Source organism: Ostrea edulis, chromosome 4, assembly GCF_947568905.1.
Source record: "Ostrea edulis chromosome 4, xbOstEdul1.1, whole genome shotgun sequence".
NCBI classification, from domain to species: Eukaryota; Metazoa; Mollusca; class Bivalvia; order Ostreida; family Ostreidae; genus Ostrea; species Ostrea edulis.
This window is the reverse complement of record NC_079167.1, coordinates 33,234,942-33,255,684: the sequence shown is the minus strand read 5'-3', so window position 1 is coordinate 33,255,684 and position 20,743 is coordinate 33,234,942. Positions and strand designations below refer to the sequence as shown.

Below are 20,743 nucleotides of genomic sequence, written 5' to 3'. Positions count from 1 at the left end.
GAGTTAATAGGTAAGCTGAAAAGGTGGAGATAACAAATCACATCTGCCATGAGTCCTATATCTTGATCAAGTAAATGGAGTAATCCATAGTCAAAATCAGTGTGCCAAGAACAGCCTAACAACCGGTATGAAACATGTCAGACAGCATTTGACCCAATGATAGGTTGTATTGGCAAACTAGATAGTTATAACAACCATAGAAATTTGCTGTATAATAATACTTGGAATGCTAGTCTGTGCAGCATGAATCATTCGAGCTGTAGATTTTATGCTGGTCTGTGCAGCATGAATCATTCCAGCTCTAGATTTTATGCTGGTCTGTGCAGCATAAATCATTCAAGCTCTATATTTTATGCTGGTCTGTGCAGCATGAATCATTCAAGCTCTAGATTTTATGCTGGTCTGTGCAGCATGAATCATTCAAGCTCTAGATTTTATGCTAGTCTGTGCAGCATGAATCATTCAAGCTCTAGATTTTATGCTGTTTGCATTCTTTACCTGTGACAGTATTTATTTTGAGAGATTTTTGTTAGGTGTTGACTCTAACAACAAGGACTTTAAAATCCTTGCCCCTTCTCGTGATTCGCTGCACAGTTTTATTTGAATGTTACCAGGATCCCTGCCTTACTTCATTCTAGAAAGAACTTTTCATCAGTCAAGAGAAATGTGAATTTGAATTACTAGAGTAGTTCATCCATAGACTGGAGGAAGAATTCAGCTCACGTTCAACAAGGAAATAATTACAAATGTTCAAAAATTACAAAAGGAAACTTAAATTCAATAAAGATTCTATAGATTTGCCCAATGGCACTGTTCAAAATATGAGGAAATGAAATAAGTTGATTCAAATTGCAAATAATTCACCTGCAGGCTGGCCTACTGTTCACTAGGAGAATGAAAATAATCAAATCATAATCATCTGATTGATGATAACAGAAGTTATAACAAATGGAGAATCACACCTTACAAGGTATAAGTTATAACAAATGGAGAATCACACCTTACAGGGTATAAAGGTTGTGCCTTGTTAGTATATCAAGATGATTGCTCAGTAAAACGGGTATTTTCTATTTTATGAAAGAATTTTTCTTTGCGTGGTTTGAAATGTGCAAGTCTTGAAGCAGTTAGCCAAACATGGTGTTGTTATGAAGGAAGAGGTAAATATTTTACGTTCATTTGAGAAGATTACAAAATTAAAACTTTCTTGAAATTCCTTTACTCTTATTCAAATTCATTTCGATCTTATAGAATTACACTGTACTTGAGCATGGTTCGTTTGATCTGATATAGTTACCCGAGTACTTGAGAATGGCCCGTTTGATCTGATATAATTACCTGAGTACTTGATCATGGTTCGTTTGATCTGATATAATTACCTGAGTACTTGATCATGGTTCGTTTGATCTGATATAATTACCCGAGTACTTGATCATGGTTCGTTTGATATGATATAATTACCTGAGTACTTGAGCATGGTTCGTTTAATCTGATATAATTACCTGAGTACTTGAGCATGGTTCGTTTGATCTGATATAATTACCTGAGTACTTGAGCATGGTTCGTTTGATCTGATATAATTACCTGAGTACTTGAGCATAGTCCGTTTGATCTGATATAATTACCTGAGTACTTGAGCATGGTCCGTTTGATCTGATATAATTACCTGAGCATGTTGATGTATAACTCATTCTTTGGCTCCTCGTATCTTTCATACTGGGCAATCTTGGTAAAGATTGGTGGAAAAATCAGAAAAATGCCCGACACGCACAGTGAAAGAGCCATATCGCTGATAATGTACACAGAGTTCTGCAACAAAAGTCAAAGCATCCATAACTGAACAATGAGAACACTTTTATAAAATGTTAAGTCCCACACTTGACACACAACTTAATAATTTCAAAGAATTTCCAGAAATGATAAATTCTTAGCAAACCTACACTATACACAGATATCCCTTAATATTTGAATTTTGTGTTTGCTATTTGAATTTTCTTTCAAAATGTGATGTAAATTAAATTGTATTAAATCTGAAAACCTCGGTGCAATACATGCTGATATTAATTCATACCGTTATGATAGTACATGCATCGTTATTAGTTTCTGACATATCTATAGAACAGGGAGAGAGTATTATGAATAAGAAAAGAGTTACAGATCAGGTGTAACTCCAGGTAATCAATTAGGTATTACGTTACCATAACAACAACTCAGGTGTTTAATACTACAACTGATGAAAACGAGCTTCTTCAAGGCGGCATATCATATCATGTGAGTTAATATGACAGCATGCTATATAGAACTGACCTGTTTCAGTATCTGTGAAAGTCAGTCAACACAATTATTCATACTTGCACACACTTGTTATCATGAACATGTTCTTCTACACCAGTCCCTTGGCTTGTAAATCTCCCCTTACAGTCACCATTTCTCAGAGATACAGATTTCACTGACCTTTGACCCTATATTCCAGACCCACAATAGGTCAATGTTGATGGTAGGACAAATGCTCACCAAATAATCCTAGTGAATCATTTTCACAACCCCTAGCTTTGATATTCTTGAGGAGAAGATTTTTAATAAGACATTTTTCTATATAATATATATACATATACATCCTACATAAAATACTCCTCATTATGGCTTCCTGTCTGATATACATGTATATGTACAATAAGTCCACAGTTTTATCTATATATAATATAAACATGTTTATCCTATTCTCTGCTATATATAATATCAACATGTTTACCCTATTCTTTGCTATATATAAACATGTTTATCCTATTCTCTGCTATATATAAACATGTTTATCCTATTCTCTGATTTATGCCCACAGCCTGGTTCTGAGAACTTTAGTTTCAACGAACTAGAATCTATTTTAAAAAGACACTTTAATATTAACCCTCTCTCTACCATGTCAGTTAATACAACTCTGGATATATTGAAATTCAGGAAACCAACTTAATTAAATTGTTCATCATATCCAAAGTTCAATATAACCGATGTTGATATAAATAATGTAACTGGGGATTTATTTTTACTTCAATATAACAGATACTTCAATACAAGCAACTTCATTATATGTGGAGTAGACTGTAAATCTTCAGTGAATCTAAATGACCAACACAAATTTCAAAGTGCCATTTCTGCACCAAGATTTAACAGATCATCACTTAGTTTAGTGTTATAAACTACCTGACTCAAAGACAAAGACATTAGGATCAATTGATCCCATAACATAAATGCATGTTTGCAAATAGCAAAGCCCACATTCATCCCTGAATAATCACAGAACACTGATACAAAGATACCTTGGGCCCCTCTGTAACATAGAACACGAGAATTCCTTGCCCTGAACCCCTCTGTAACAAAGGCAATGATTAACTCCCCCTGAACCCCTCTGTAACTGAGGCTATGATTAACTTCTCCCCTGAACCCCTCTGTAACAAAGGCAATGATTAACTCCCCCCTGAACCCCTCTGTAACTGAGGCTATGATTAACTTCTCCCCTGAACCCCTCTGTAACAAAGGCTATGATTAACTTCTCCCCTGAACCCTCTATAACTGAGGCTATGATTAACTTCTCCCCTGAACCCCTCTGTAACTGAGGCTATGATTAACTTCTCCCCTGAACCCCTCTGTAACTGAGGCTATGATTAACTTCCCCCCTGAACCCCTCTGTAACTGAGGCTATGATTAACTTTTCCCCTGAACCCCTCTGTAACTGAGGCTATGATTAACTTCTCCCCTGAACCCCTCTGTAACTGAGGCTATGATTAACTTTCCCCCTGAACCCCTCTGTAACTGAGGCTATGATTAACTTTCCCCCTGAACCCCTCTGTAACTGAGGCTATGATTAACTTCTCCCCTGAACCCCTCTGTAACTGAGGCTATGATTAACTTCTCCCCTGAACCCCTCTGTAACTGAGGCTATGATTAACTTTCCCCCTGAACCCCTCTGTAACTGAGGCTATGATTAACTTTCCCCCTGAACCCCTCTGTAACTGAGGCTATGATTAACTTCTCCCCTGAACCCCTCTGTAACTGAGGCTATGATTAACTTCCCCCCTGAACCCCTCTGTAACTGAGGCTATGATTAACTTTTCCCCTGAACCCCTCTGTAACTGAGGCTATGATTAACTTCTCCCCTGAACCCCTCTGTAACTGAGGCTATGATTAACTTTCCCCCTGAACCCCTCTGTAACTGAGGCTATGATTAACTTTCCCCCTGAACCCCTCTGTAACTGAGGCTATGATTAACTTCTCCCCTGAACCCCTCTGTAACTGAGGCTATGATAAACTCCCCCCCCTGAACCCCTCTGTAACAAAGGCTATGATTAACTTCTCCCCTGAACCCCTCTGTAACAAAGGCTATGATTAACTTCTCCCCTGAACCCCTCTGTAACAAAGGCTATGATAAACTTCTCCCCTGGGCCCCTCTGTAACAAAGGCTATGATTAACTTCTCCGCTGGGCCCCTCTGTAACAAAGGCTATGATTAACTTCTCCCCTGGGCCCCTCTGCCACACAGATCATGATACACTCCTCTGAACTAATACCTTTAGTGCTTTATTGGTCGACAGCCAGTAGACAAGGTAAGACAAGCCACCGATGGCGCCCAGAATGATCAGGTTGGTGATTACCCGCAACAGGAACAGCTTACAGCGCTCCTCAATGTTCTTCTCTGTTGTCTTCTTCTTACTGCCCGACAAATACTCCTGCAGAAAGCCAAATGCTTGTTACTACTGATAGAATTATAAGCGGGCACAGACAAATACTCCTGCAGAAAGCCAAATGCTTGTTACTAGTGATAGAATTATCAGCAGGTACTACAGAAAGCTAAATGCTAAATAAAATCGAGTTTTTCTGTACCTTCATTTCGTTGTAGAAGCTCTTGTGTTTCAGTCGGGCTGCTGACTTGTCCGTGATGTTGTAGTCCCAGCCACAGAACACCCGACTGACATTGTAGAATGAGTTTGTTCCTGTGCCTTCTATGTAGTTCATTTTGTACGACTGGGAAATACTAAAAAATTCAAATCCACATTTATATTGACAAAGCAGGTAACTGTATGCTCCAAGTAATAATGTTCAGGAAAGAAATTATCAGGTCATGTTGATCTTACTAGGTAAGATTCAAGTTCAAAACACAAAATTTAAATCAGTATGGAAGTATTTATAGAATTCAGCTAATGGCTGGAGTGATCAGACACAGGTATAGTAGTAATATTTACCTGATGGCAAGTGTGATCAGACACAGGTATAGTAGTAATATTTACCTGATGGCGAGTGTGATCAGACACAGGTATAGTAGTAATATTTACCTGATGGTGAGTGTGATCAGACACAGGTATAGTAGTAATATTTACCTGATGGCGAGGGTGATCTGACACAGGTATAGTAGTAATATTTACCTGATGGCGAGTGTGATCAGACACAGGTATAGTAGTAATATTTACCTGATGGTGAGTGTGATCAGACACAGGTATAGTAGTAATATTTACCTGATGGCGAGGGTGATCAGACACAGGATGTAGTAACCGCCACATGTGAACAGATAGGCATACTTCATGTTGTACTCAGATGAAGAAAGTATTGTCACCGTTTCATTGGTGTAAAATCCGTAGTAAAGTTCAGTGTTGTTGAACCAATTCTAAATAATTATAAGTACATGGATTTCCTAATAAACAAGTTTCAGACAGTAGGCACACAAATCACATTGCCCACTAGACCATTTAGATTTTCCCAAAGAGCCACGGTATACACAAATTTGAATTTAGACTGCATGAAAATGCTTGCACTTGTCAAGATAATTTTGAAGGCATTTTCCTAAACACCTTTATGTTACAGTTTACAACCCCCTTGCCGACCTGGCCAGACTCCATGGGTTATGGCTTATACAGACTTGAAGCAACATTTTCTCAGAAAAGAATTTTCACAAAAAAATATCCAATTTAGTCCTTCATAAATCTGTAAATCTATTTTATGGTTCAGCTATGATCCAAAGAATGAAACTGTGTACAAACAAAATCTCTTTACTGGTACAGCAGTGCTTGAGAAGACCTTATTTTCTTCTTCTTTTTTTTTTCATTATCTCCTCTCCGAATTCGAACAAATTGACTAATCCCCTTTATCATGGGATGTTTAGTGGCAAGTGACGTCTGATTGAAATTGGCATTATTAGATCTTAAAGAGAAGAAAATGTGAAAAATTTACACCAGACAGATAAAGGACAAAACTTGATCAGAAATGTTCACTTGCAACTTAAGTTCATGTGAATTTAAAGTCAACAGTGAAATAATTTTTTTCCCCAATACATATAGATTAAAATCAACAATGTATTTACTCTTCATTAAGTCAGTGCTCATAATTTGAACTTTAGGAAAATCCATTAACAGTACTTACTCCCCCTGTGAGCAGTTCCTCCCCTGTAAAAGTCACAGTGCTAGTGTTCACGGCAGTTTGGTATCCACTGGGTTCCTGCTGGTAGTACCTGTATAACACCTGGGGGGTGACGACAAAGCCGAGCGTCAGGGTGAAGACTGGGATGTTTAGGAGAAAAATCCACTTCAAGAAGAGGAAGTAGGACGTCACTCCCGTCCCAAAATGGCCCTCGATCTTCTTCATGTGACTTCTCCATAATTCTAGGGAATACGCAAACTCAGCCATCCGATGCTTAAAGTGCATCCAGGACTGTGGAAAATGAAAGAAAGCAAAAGTGAGCAAGCTCACATACCCCATGCTCCAACACTGCTTGACAATGCCACACATACTGAATGGTAATGTTATGCATTACTTACTGCAATTACAGGACAGATGGGCTTGAAATTCTAAGTTCAAAAGGGGCACAACTCCCAGAAAAATTATTGAATCAGAATTTCCTGGGAATATGCACATCTACACAGTATGTCCTTGTTAACTACAAAGTTTCACGAAATTCTGTTGAGCGGTCTCAGACGAGTTGCGTTGACAAGAAAGTGACTGACGGACTGACCGACGAATCGAAAACATTATACCCTCCGCAACTTTGTTGCTTGGGGTATAATAAAATTGTTAACACTTACAGATAATGACCATCTTTTTTCTCTTTTTAAAAAAGATATTTTGCCATTTCTAATAACTTTGTATTCACAGGAGCTTTACTTTTGTGTAAATTATTGTTGCAAGACAAGATATGTTTGTGAAACACTGATGCCCCCCAGATCACAACAAAGTGGAACTGTAAGACATAGGGGTTTTTTGTTGAAAATTTTCAAAAACTAAGTCAAAGGTCAACAAATCTGGTATCGTTGGAAAGGTCTTCTCAAAAGAAATGCACATGCTAAATATAAAATGATTAAATATCAAATGATTTGAAAGATATGGCTTATATTTGAATTTTCTAAAAGTAGGTCAATGTTACATATATGTAAGGTCACTATGTCAAAGATTTTGGTGTCAATTGAGAGGTCTTACTATATGCCCTGAATTTTCAATTTCAGGGGCATAATAAAGGTTCCTGTGAATAATTATGTATACATTGAATAGCAATGAGCACAGCAAACATTCACAACAATCTTGTCTTGCTGATAAAAACCTTGCTGTAAGATCGATAAAATCTCACAAAACGTAAGCCATTGAATGCACTTAATTCTTTATGCAGTAATTCTAATTTACCCTTTTCATTAGCAGGCAAATTCAAATTTCCTAAATACTCTAAGTAGCAAATCTAAAATGGATGGAATCATGCAGTCTTCAATGAAAATCCCTGTATACAGTATTCAAATTTTCGATGTTAGACACACATAAATGACAGTAACACGGGCCCTGTTTGTTACGCAATGTTAGACACACATAAATGACAGGAACACGGGCCCTGTTTGTTACTCAATGTTAGACACACATAAATGACAGTAACACAAGCCCTGTTTGTTACTCACAATGCCCATACTGTATTTGGTCCTCTTCCACCACCCTATATTCTTTTGCTTCTTCCCTCTTTGCAACGTCATCTGTTTCCTTCTTTCTGATGTACTTTTTCTAAAAACCCACATTTTCAATAAGAATAAGCACGCATTGTTTGTTTGTTGGGGTTTTTTTTTAAATTTTATTTCAACTGTTGATCTGCATTAACTGCTAGTTCAACTAAAGCAGTCCTCTTGGGATTGTAATAAAGGAATAAAGAAAATTTATGGCTGAACCTCGAATCAAACCCAAAACACCTGCATTACTAGTCAGGTGCTCTAACCACTAAGCTATCTAGGCTGATAGCCATGGTCCATATAGTCCTAGCTATTAAAGGACTAAAAGCCAAGTGGGGCATATCCAAACTATGTCTTAAAGCTGACATGAGGCTATAAATACCCTATTTGTTATCATACCTGCCAGTGAACCTAACTTTGTCAGCCTGATTTCTATTAGGTATCAAGTCTCAGGAAATTGTAATATCTATCTTCATTACGCTTCACTGATTCTCTGGCTTAGCTCTCAGTGTTGATATCACATTATAGCCTTACTTGTTCAAAGATGAAAATAAACTAAAATCCATTATTATTTAAGTGACCGGCAATACACAAAACAGTCATTCTCTTCAGTCTTTGTATTCTAGGGGGTCCTTACTCGTAAAGTTTTAATAATAAATCATATTTCCAAGAAATTCAAATATGTTTGACAAGTGACCATCCTTTTGTTATTTTCTGATAGTGAATGCAACCAAACAAAATGTGTTTATGGAACAGTGAATGTGTTAAGACAACTAATGTGTTTATGGAACAGTGAATGTGTTAGGACAACTATGATGAGGTAAAACAAGGACTGCAACAAAATTTACCGGTGAATTGTATTTATTCAAGGCTTGTCATGTACACATTTACATATTTTGTAAATCGGAAATGTCGCTGATTACACATGTAATTGTTTCGCCCTTACTTACTTGATTGAGAGTTTGTCACGCATGGGTAGAATTGTAATTGTTTCGCCTTTACTTACTTGATTGAGAGTTTGTCACGCATGGGTAGAATTGTATTTGTTTCACCCTTACTTGATTGAGAGTTTGTCACACATGAGTAAAATTGTAATTGTTTCGCCCTTACTTGATTGAGAGTTTGTCACGCATGGGTAGAATTGTAATTGTTTCACCCTTACTTGATTGAGAGTTTGTCCTGCATGGGTAGAACCATTCTCCTCAATGTCTCTGTTGTTCTGGCTTCTCCATCAATTTCATCCATGAAATCATCGTTGTGCTTGAATGACTCAGCCAGTGCACTGGCCCCTTTACCCCTTGCAGCCCTTAATGTGCCGTGTACAGACCGTCTGCTGCTCTTCCTTCTCCTGATGGAGCCTTTGTCTGAGGTTGATCCACTGGCTAATTGCTCTATCAAATACAAAGATCTGGGTCAGTACTTCTGATATCTGTATTACTGCTTTTAACATGAAAACTTTGTGATCTTAATTTCTTAGAGAGGACTTAGATAGTTAAATAGCCATTTGACCTTTTACTGTAAACCAACTTTTATTCGCATATACTTTATTTCACGATTCACCTTTTATAAACACTTTCGCGGCAAGTAATTTTCATGATTGAGTCTTTTTCGAGCCTATGACAGACATTTAAAGACTGGTTTGCAATGAGAAATATTCGTGATGATGAGGTTCTCGCTAATCTCGCAAAATTTTCTCACCCGTGAATAAAAATTCACAGTATTCAATACAATTACTGTCTTATTCAGAAATAAGATACATGTATTGTTTTAAATTCAGAGATGTAGGTCAACAATCAGCAAATGTCCATTGAAATATTACTTTTCCAAATGTTACTTTAGATGATTATTATGAATCACTGACCAAGCTGTCGACTAGGGAGGGATTGGATTAGATCTGCCGTGTCCCTGAAATCTGAGTTTGCTGCCCATTTCCTGCGAGTGCTCTCGTCAGGACGGAATTCCCTGGAACCATCTGAACCGCGACGTTCATCCAGGTGTATCCCATTCATGTCTACCACCACTCTGTCCCTCTCATGTGGGAGACTGTCATCGCGGTACGCTGGATTAACTGCAGAGCAACAAATACCAGGACATTCCAGTTTAAACACACTTACGTGACGAGGATTGGAGTAAATTCATTATTCATCAACAAAATAACCTCTACAACTTTGTGAATATATAACATGTGTACCACTGTGATCTATAGCTGGTTTACATTAGTGATACCACTGTGATCTATAGTTGGTATAGTTTAGTGGTTAAATGTTAATGTACTTACAATGTACTGTGTCTAAAACAAAATGAAACAAGAGGCCCATGGGCCTAGAATCGTTCTTCTGATACATTGTAGAACAGGCAAAAATTCTCACTAACCAAGATTCATCAATTAACAAAGTTTGATGATGTTAAGTCAAATAGTACCTGAAAATTTAAATGTAACTGTCCAAAAGTAGGTCACGGTGACCTACTTTTGGTTGACTCACTGAAGACTCAAAATGCATCAACTGACAAGTCAAATAGTATTTAAATATATTGGACAAATTCCAAAAGAAGGCCACAGTGACCTACTTTTTGGTCGACACATTCCAAAGACTCAAGATGCATCAACTGACAAAGTTTGATAATTGAAGTCAAATAGTATCTGAAATATTCAGATATAAACATCAAATTCCAAAAGTAGGTCACAGTGACCTACTTTTTGGTCAACACTCTAAAGACTCAAGACCCATCAACTGACAAAGTTTGATGATTGGAAGTCAAAATAGTATCTGGAATATTCAAATATAGCCATTAAAATCTAAAACAGGTCATGGTGACCTACTTTTTAGTCAACACACTCTGAAGACTCAACATGCATCAACTGACAAAGTTTGATAATTGCAAGTCAAATAGTATCTGAAATATTAAAATATAGCCATCAAATTCCAAAACTAGGTCACGGTGACCTACTTTTTGGTCAACAAACTATGATGACTCAAGATGCATCAACTGACAAAGTTTGATGATCCTAGCTTTCATAGTGTCCAAAATATGCATCTAGAATTGAAAATGTGAAATTTGAAAGTCTGCAAAAAGTAGGTCACTGTAACCCACTTTTTTTAAAACAAATATGTTTTGAGGCCTCTAGATGCATCAACTTACAAGGTTTGATGATTCTAAACCTCTCGGTATCTGAAATAACAACCTAAAATGTATTCATAAATGATTAGCCATAAAATTCAGAAAGTAGGTCATGGTGACATACTTTTCACATGACGCACTTCAAGGTCCCATGATCCATCAACTGACAACTTTTGATGATCATAGGCTCAATAGTGTCCAAGATATGCATCAAAATCCATTTAATAATAATTACCTGCGAAGTTCAAAAAGTAGGTCACCATGACCTACTTTTGAGACAACATGATATTAAGTCCTAAGATGCACCAACTGACAAAATTTGATGATCCTAGTCCTTATACTAAGCAAAATATCAAAGTTTTAACAAAACAAAATTTAAGGTCAACTTTGAAGTGACCTTGAGACCACACCCTTTGCCCCAGGATGATGCCTTGAACAATTTTTTATCTACAACCTATCCTCATCCTTGTGCATAAGTTTGGTGATAATTTGCCCAGTGGTTCTTGAGAAGAAGATTTTTTAGCAACCACTACTTTTGTTTGCATTTTCCTAATTATCTTCCCTTGTTAAAGGGTCACAACCCTAGTTTTAGTACAAATGAAAGCCCTTGGGCAAAGGATACCCTGTGACAAATTTGACAAAAATTGGCCAAGGGGTGCTTGAGCTATAGCCCTTTTTGCAAAAAGTTGACGCACACCGCACGCCAGACAGAAGGCCATATGATTAGCTCTTTGAGCCTTCGGCTCAGAAGAGCTAAAAATCAAAATGCATAAAAAGGATATTTGTGATGATATCCAATCCCACCCAGGAGGGTTGGGTGGTTAAAACCAGTGGTTTTAACCGTCCTGGTCAATACTCCCCAAGTGGTCAATACTGGTCAATTGTGATTTTAACTGTCCATTTTCCTATTTTTGTACATTTCATGCAAAGATAAAGATAAATTAAGTCTTTTCATTATATGTATCAATTGTTGATTAATATTTTTCATTAGATAATCAAATGTAATTTCATAAGTTTGATATATTTGGTTTGCTGAAACTGACTGAAATATCTTCAGTACCTACTGGAGGGTCACAATTATATAGCATAGCTTGACAATTGGAGACAGACCTGTTATTACATGTACCTGGACAGATTAAGAATAAAAGGTAGTTGGACATTACCTGAGCATAGGAAGCAGAGTTGACAGGTGTTAATAAGCATAAGTTGGGACCAGAGAATATGACCAGTGTGTGTTATTGTTATGAAAACATCACCAACCCACCCCCTCAAATGTTTATTTAACAGTTAAAATCAATATTTGAAACAATAGGAATTCTTGTTAAACTAAGGAATTTGAACAGAAACTTTAACATCTTTGCCAATTCAACAGTCATTTGTACATTATTTATTTAATATTATGACTTATAAGTATATTATAAACTGATAGTGCATGTTATGAATTACAGATTCAGATTCTTTATTTCCTTGAGCTATAAAATATTTGAAACAATAGGAATTCTTGTTAAACTAAGGAATTTGAACAGAAACTTTAACATCTTCCCGAATTCAACAGTCATTTGTACATTATTTATTTAATATTATGACTTATAAGTATATTATAAACTAATAGTGCATGTTATGAATTACAGATTCAGATTCTTTATTTCCTTGAGCTATACAGCTCAACGGTTATAAATACAGTATAACTTGTCTAAACCGGTTATGTGTGGTTCCAAAGAAATTGGCCGGTTTGCACAGAGTCCGGAGTGCAGAATGTTGACAATAATGAGAGTTGCTTCCCTTGTATTCACTATCTATGCATATGTGTGTAATGATTGCTAACGTTTTATTATATCACAAAATAATTCAAAATGTAAAAATACAAGAGGCCCAAGGGCCTAGAATCGCTCTTCTGATAAATTGTACAACCCCATCATTTCTATTCTTAGCCTCTTAGTATTCTAACTCTTTAGTTAAATTCTAAGAATTCAAAAAAAGTAGGTCAATGTGACCTACTTTTTGGTTTACACATTTTGAGAACCCAAGAAATATCAACTGACAAAGTTTGATGATTTTAAGCCAATTAGTATCTGAATATTGAAATATAGCTGTCAAATTCCAATCGTAGGTCATAGTGACCTACTTTTTGGTCATCGAACTCCGAACATGCAAGACCCATCAACTGACAAAGTTTGATGACTGTAGGTCAAATAGTATCTGAAATATATAAATATAGCCGTCAAATTCCAAAAGTAGGTCAAGGTGACCTACTTTTTCATCAACACCCTTCAAACATGCAAGACCCAACAACTGACAACGTTTGATGACTGTAGGTCAAATAGTATCTGAATTATATAAATATAGCCGTCCAATTCCAAAAGTAGGTCAAGGTAACCTACTTTTTGGTCAACACCCTTTGAACATGCAAGACGCATCAACTGACAAAGTTTGATGACTGTAGGTCAAATAGTATCTGAAATATATAAATATAGGTGTCCAATTCCAAAAGTAGGTCAAGTTGACCTACTTTTTGGTCGAAACCCTTCGAACATGCAAGACCCATCAACTGACAAAGTTTGATGACTGTAGGTCAAACAGTATCTGAATATATAAATATAGCCGTCAAATTCCAAAAGTAGGTCAAGGTGACCTACTTTTTGGTCGACACACTCCGTTGACTCAAGATGCATCAACTGTCAAAGTTTGATGATTGTAGGTCAAATAGTGTCTGAAATATAGTAATTTAGCTGTCAAATACCAAAAGTAGGTCACGGTGACCTACTTTTTGGTCGACACAAACCGAAGACGAAGACGCATCAACTGACAAAGTTTGATGATCCTAGGTTTTACAGTGCCCAAAATATGCATCTAAAATTGAAAATGTGAAATTTGAATATCTGCAAAATTCAAAAAGTAGGTCACTGTGACCTACTTTTTTATAAATATGTTTCAAGGCCTCAAGATGCATCAACTTACAAGATTTGATGATTCTAAACCTCTCGGTATTTGAAATAACAACTTAAAATATATCTATAAATGATAAGCCATAAAATTCAGAAAGTAGGTCACGGTGACCTATTTTTCAGTTGACGCATTTCAAGGTCCCATGATCCACCAACTGACAAGTTTTGATGATCATAGGCTTCAAAGTGTCCAAGATATGCATCAAAATTAATTTTAAAATAAATACCTGCAAAATTCAAAAAGTAGGTCACTGTGACCTACTTTTGAGACAACTTGACACAAGGTCCTAAGATGCATCAACTGTCAAAATTTGATGATCCTAGTCCTTATAATGGCTAAAATATCTAAGATTTAAGGAATTTAAAAAAAAATTAAATTTAGGTCAACTTTGAAGTGACCTTGAGACCACGCCCTTTGCCCCAGGGTAATGCCTTGAACAATTTTTAATCTACAACATATCCTCATCCTTATGTGTAAGTTTGGTGATAATCTGCCCTGTGGTTCTTGAGAAGAAGATTTTTTAGCAACCACTACTTTTGTTTGTATTTTCCTGATTATCTCCCCTTGTTAAAGGGTCACATCCCTTTATTTAGTATGTATGAAAGCCCTTGGGCCAATGATACCCTGTACCAAATTTGAAAGAAATTGGCCAAGGGGTTCTTGAGTTATAGCCCTTTTTCTAAAAAGTTTACGCACACCGCACAAATGGCCATAGCATTAGCTCTTTGAGCCTTTGGCTCAGAAGAGCTAATAAATGTCAGTGTTTTATTGTCGTGCTCATTTGAAAAAGTTTCAATTTTTATTAAACAGTTTAAAATCTGGGAATTATTCGTGCAATTTTCTGTTGGTAAATTGTCGATTTCGTCTACATCATCGCCGTTATCAAGTGCTACATTATGTACGTTCGTCAAGTTTGTGTTGTGTTCGTTTAAAATTTTTCTTTCCCAGCTTTCATTGTAAAGGTATCGCTTTCAACTGTCTTAATTTGTGAAACGAAAACTATAAATGCAATGCCGAGTGATCGACCGGACATGGCGAGTTGTGCTAACTAACTGCATATCATCACTGTCTGACTCGTCATAGAGCTCTGAGAAGTCCACGAGGGGAAACCCTGCTTTTGGAAAATATAACGGGATTGTTGCTTATTTTGTTTCATTCCAAGAATGTATCGAATTCATCGATTAATTGAACTTTGTCTTTTAATGTCAGTTCTCGTCTCTGTCGTTAGGGGGAGCGCCATTACCTCGTGCATGGTGCTGTCATAATTGAAAAGTGCACCCCCTAAAAATCAGGTTTTATTTTAAACTGATCGCGACTCGACGCCAGTTGCACTCTTTTACTTACCTGTGGCTTCCCTTGAAACACCCTTTGTGTACACCGCGTGTGATCAACCGAATACCGACAGGTTGGTCATCGTGGGGTGGCTGGTTTAAATGCGATAATTAGAGCTAATTACGAGCAGTTGGGACCTTGTGTACACCGAATACAATTGACTGCAACAATTAGGGTGGTGTATCATCGAGGGGCCGGTTTACACAGGATAATTAAAGTTAATTGATAGCAGTTTCGGACTGTGTAAGCCGGCCGATATACAGAATACGCAGTATCCGGAGTACAGGGAATTATTAATAAAGGATTTGTTAAAGAAATGTTAGGGACTATATTTTGTGGCCGGAATTGACAGAGCACCGGAGTACTCAGACGCCGGTTTGGACAAATTATACTGTACAAACAAAATATTTACAATTACAAATGAATTAAAGTATTTACCATAATGGTCACTTAAACATTTAAAAAAAATAACACAGACTATAATGACCAAGTAATTTTCAATCAACTAGTATTGATCAGTATTGACCAGTTTTAACCAGTATTGACCAACAGCCCGGTCAATACTCATATTGACCACTTTTTTGCCAACCCTGCCATCCAAGGGTTTACTATCCAATCCCATCTAGGGGTTTAATATCTCTGATTCCGTCCAAGGGTTTAATATTCCATCCCATCTAGGGATAGGGTACTTGAAATCATTTAATTGTAATTAGCTGTACAGAATTACTTTTTTTATCAAAGTAACTGAATTCATAAATTTGTACTGAGGAGCTGAAATACATGTACACTATGAAACAAAAATGTAATTAAACTTCCTTTAAAGTTCATCAAACAACTGCAGCATGACCAATGCAGCTGGCAAAAAAAACATGTCCCTTTATGGTCCTAGCTACCTTTCATGACAAACTCTTAAGATGCTATGTCTCCTTAAACATCCAGCCATGTGATCAAGATGCTTGGTCTCCCTAAACATCCAGCCATGTGTATTAATATTTGTCGTTTTTTTTCATGGTGTGTGATGTTTGTTTATATAATATATGTCTCGTGATAAAGACGTGGGTTGTGTCGAAAATGAGGTTTAAATATATTACATATCTTAAGATGCTCTGTCTCCAGTGATCTATTTGTTCAAAACATTCAATATGACAAATGGACTGATACACGTATATTATCAATATGATGCTGAACACTTCCAATTACTGACATGAAACTTCCCAGCTGTTTAAGGAAGCATAGTCATATTGTAAAAGTTGTATTAGTTTTGACAGATTATGAAATTTGATGGTCTCTGTCTGAAGTATAACGGTGTACTTACAATGGGACCGGTCCTGCATGGGAATATGTTGATCCCGGTCACTTGAACCATATCCACCTCTATATTCAGCCATCGCCTCCGTGTACCCTCTCAACACATACTGTAGAATCGAGGTTTTTCTCTATAGATCGAGTTCTGATACTATCTACAATGGCATTTAAAAATAATAATAAATCCGAAACTACACATGTGAAGGGAACTGCTCATTCAGTACCCCTGTTTAAGGAAGGTTTCAATACTGAATGGTGCACTAATGCAGGTTTCTTAGTGTGCATTATCTAGGGTGGATTTCACCTGGTTCAAGATAATTCTATACTTAGTCTTCCTGGTTGTAATTTAATCTTCTGCTCTTAGATATTGCAAAATCATTAAAAAAAAATTCCTTATGTGCTAGATAACAAAGGTCTATTCCTGCTTGATCATGATTACATACAGCAAGGATGATTTCTCTTATCCAGACTAAAAAACCTTCACAAATATATTCATATTACTTGTTTAATTTGCGAAACGTCAATTTTGAAATAATATAGATTTTGAAATAGCTTTCACTAGCTCTGTGACACATACTCTCTTATAAATACTTTGATTATAGAAATTACAGAGAAGATAATATGTTGCAGAATTGTGGCTCTCTTAGAAAAAGAAAGTGGATATTGTTCCTAGAGATTTAGTTCTGCAGCTTTATTACAAAGTCTACAACATCTATACAATAAATGTGGTTTCATCAGATTACATGGGTATACATAGTGAATTTAGTTTTTTAAAAAGACTCCCAGTTTCATTGACATGTACAAGTAATTTTATGGAAAACATTTTTTGTTTACAATGAAAAATTGCACCTCACTGGTCATTTCGAAGTCTGGCCACAGTAATGTAAACAATGAAAATCAAAACCACAGCAAGAGCCTTTTAATCATGCCAAAACTTCACTTCATTGAGCCCTCATTGCATTGTAATGAATATAATGGAAAATCATATATGTTTTCCTGCTTTGACAGTTGACACAGCAACATAAATCAGACATATAATATCTAATGTATAATATAGAATAAAACACACACAACATAATCATCAGGAAAAGGGTACAAATATACACATCACTTATAATAAGTCTTAAGAAAAAACACTTCTGTTTTCGTATGTTGGGGCACTGTTTTGAGTCATGCAGCAGACGGGGTGGGGGGAGGGGGGTGGGTGGGTGGTGGTGTTTAAATCAATAGTATCACCAGCATTACACAATGTATCTAAATACACCTAACAATTAGGATAGTTTACAATCATTCCAATCTGAAAGCACACTGTAGTCCAGGGGTCAACATTTACGTTTGTCCGCTTGTCCGGTACCAGTGGAAAAACATTTTGGACAAGTGAGTATTGATGGGCACTTGTCCAATTGGACAAGTGCTTTTTTATGTATAGAAGTCTCCAAACAACTTTGTGAAAAGTTTATCGGTAGTTGAGAGTCGGAAGTACATGTATAATGCATGGAAAATGAACTTCGATCGCTATGTAAACTAGCTGAGTCAAACTCAATCGAGATTGGTGTTCACTTATTGCGTACTACTTTCAATCACCCATTGCAATCTCTTACCAGAGGGCGTTACGCTACGCTCCATAACGTAGCCAGGGCTTGAAGCTAACTTTTTATGTCACCAGTCCAGCCGGACTGATGGGGTATAATTTCAACCAGTCCGCAGAAAAATTTAACAGTCCAACAGTTTTCCAGAAATAATTAAACATATTTTGTTAATGTTATTAAAATGAAATTTAACTCAATATGCCTCAGACAATATTGTAACATTTAAATGTGGGATTTATATTTACGAACCAGATTCGTCTAACATTTACAGATCGAAGAATGCCAAATGTGTGTATAAAATTTCATAAGTGTATTTTCCAAAATGATGCTTTAGAAAATTAACCAGTCCCATCGGACTGACTAAAACAAATGTATGTCAGTCCGCCAGACTTTTAACCAGTCACAGACTGACGGGCATATGTTAATTTCGAGCCCTGCGTAGCGCGCCCTCTGGTGAGAGAATGCATCCATGGATTTTACGAAGTCATTGATTCAAGATGGGAAGTCTAGATAAAATTCTGTTTTATGCGTTTGTTGTTTTTATCAAGAGAATAAGATAAAAAAAAAATCAATCAAGCAGGTATAAAAATAGACTATATATTAAGTAAATTAAATACAGTTTTCAAGTTGACGATATTATATCCTTTTTAGAAAAATTTTCGGACAAGTGAAGTTGAAGTTCGGACAAGTAAATATCTTTGTCTCTTGTCCGAATGGACAAGTAGGAAAAAAAGTTAATGTTGAGCCCTGTAGTCACCTGTAAAAATCACACTGTAGTCAACTGTAAAAATCACACTGTAGTCAACTGTAAAAATCACACTGTAGTCACCTGTAAAAACTGTAGTCATCTGTAAAAATCACAATGTAGTCACCTGTAAAAATCACAATGTAGTCAACTGTAAAAATCACACCGTAGTTACCTGTAAAAATCACACTATAGTCACCTGTAAAAATCACACTGTAGTCACCTGTAAAAACTGTAGACACCTGTAAAAATCACACAGTAGTCAACTGTAAAAATCTCACTGTAGTCAACTGTAAAAATCACACTGTAGTCACCTGTAAAAACTGTAGTCATCTATAAAAATCACACAGTAGTCAACTGTAAAAATCACACTGTAGTCAACTGTAAAAATCTCACAGTAGTCAACTGCAAAAATCTCACTGTAGTCACCTGTAAAAATCTCACTGTAGTCACCTGTAAAAATCTCACTGTAGTCACCTGTAAAAATCACAATGTAGTCACCTGTAAAAATCACAATGTAGTCACCTGTAAAAACTGTAGTCACCTGTAAAAATCTCACTGTAGTCACCTGTAAAAATCCAACTGTAGTCACCTGTAAAAATCACACTGTAGTCACCTTTAAAAATCACAATTAAACAGACACTGATTTTAGTCATTTATATATATATATATATATATATATATATAAAGCACTGAAGAACCAACAACATTCAGTATCCAAAACTGTCGGATCTATATTAAATAGATACAATGGTCAGGGAAAATAATTATATAAAGCACTAGAATGAGCAACGACATGAACAATTGGAATTGTCAAATTTTCGGGACAACCTGTCCCTTCGTCAGGACGTGAAAGGATTACATTATGGAGAAAACACAAATATAATTAACAATAAGCACTAAAGCTACACTACAAAACTAGCTAAACACTTTTCCAGCAGATTACATGTTGCAGGCTTTGTTATTAACTCAAAAAAGAATAACAATCAGGGTGTCTGGTCACCGTGGTATCAGTCGGTAAAGTGTGAAATTAATTAATGGAAGAACTAACTTGGCCGATCAAAAGGTGAAACAGTTAATTCGTACATCGTGGTATTCTCCCCTAGATCAAACTATTGAAAATTTAAATTTTAGATAATAGTAAATGAAATTGGCGTAATGTCTAAGCTATTGGTTACTTGTAAAAAACTAAAAATGGAACTTGTTGATGATGAGTGCCAACGACGTTGGCAGTGCTGGTACTGCTATCCATCCAGTTGGTGAAGCAAGGCGATGTATCGTTGGTAATATGAGGCGGTACGCAGATATCTTAAGAGAAATAAAATTTTGAGAAATAAACCGTTGTCGTTTATCAGAGGGAGAATAACATTGTTATATCAAGAATAGGTTTAGCCAATGTTCATTCTGGCAAAGTCAGTAATTTTGTTCGTGCATTAGGACGGAATGACTTTAGTCTGTGCATCCAGAATTTTTCTTTTTTCTTTCTATCTATGGAGCTCCAGGTTTGGTTGTGATCAATAACCACGACAATCATGTCTTCCCATTTGTGGCCATCTAGGTTGAAATGTTCTCCAACAGGCTCAGTGATTCTTTTGGTTTTGATGGTCGACCGGTGGTTATTAATACGTTTGCGGAGATCTCCTGTTTCACCAACGTATTGCTTCTGGCATGCTTTGCAGCTTATGAGGTATATGCAGTTGTTTGTGTGGCAGGACGTGTTTCCGAAGATTTTGTAGTTACGTCCAGTTA

At 36.5% G+C, this 20,743-nt stretch overlaps 1 protein-coding gene across 1 annotated transcript in view; it reads right to left on the bottom strand.

The window, feature by feature from the left end:
• LOC125668966 (uncharacterized) overlaps positions 1–20,743 on the bottom strand; it is a 90,710-nt gene that overhangs the window by 13,497 nt on the left and 56,470 nt on the right. Inside the window, exons 37-45 of the mRNA XM_056161356.1 lie at positions 16,671–16,791; positions 9,819–10,025; positions 9,120–9,348; positions 7,916–8,015; positions 6,402–6,689; positions 5,501–5,649; positions 4,872–5,022; positions 4,559–4,717; positions 1,664–1,806 (exon numbers count right to left, since the gene is read on the bottom strand). Of these exons, the coding sequence (XP_056017331.1) occupies positions 1,664–1,806; positions 4,559–4,717; positions 4,872–5,022; positions 5,501–5,649; positions 6,402–6,689; positions 7,916–8,015; positions 9,120–9,348; positions 9,819–10,025; positions 16,671–16,791 (1,547 nt within the window). The remainder of the gene's footprint in view (positions 1–1,663; positions 1,807–4,558; positions 4,718–4,871; positions 5,023–5,500; positions 5,650–6,401; positions 6,690–7,915; positions 8,016–9,119; positions 9,349–9,818; positions 10,026–16,670; positions 16,792–20,743) is intronic.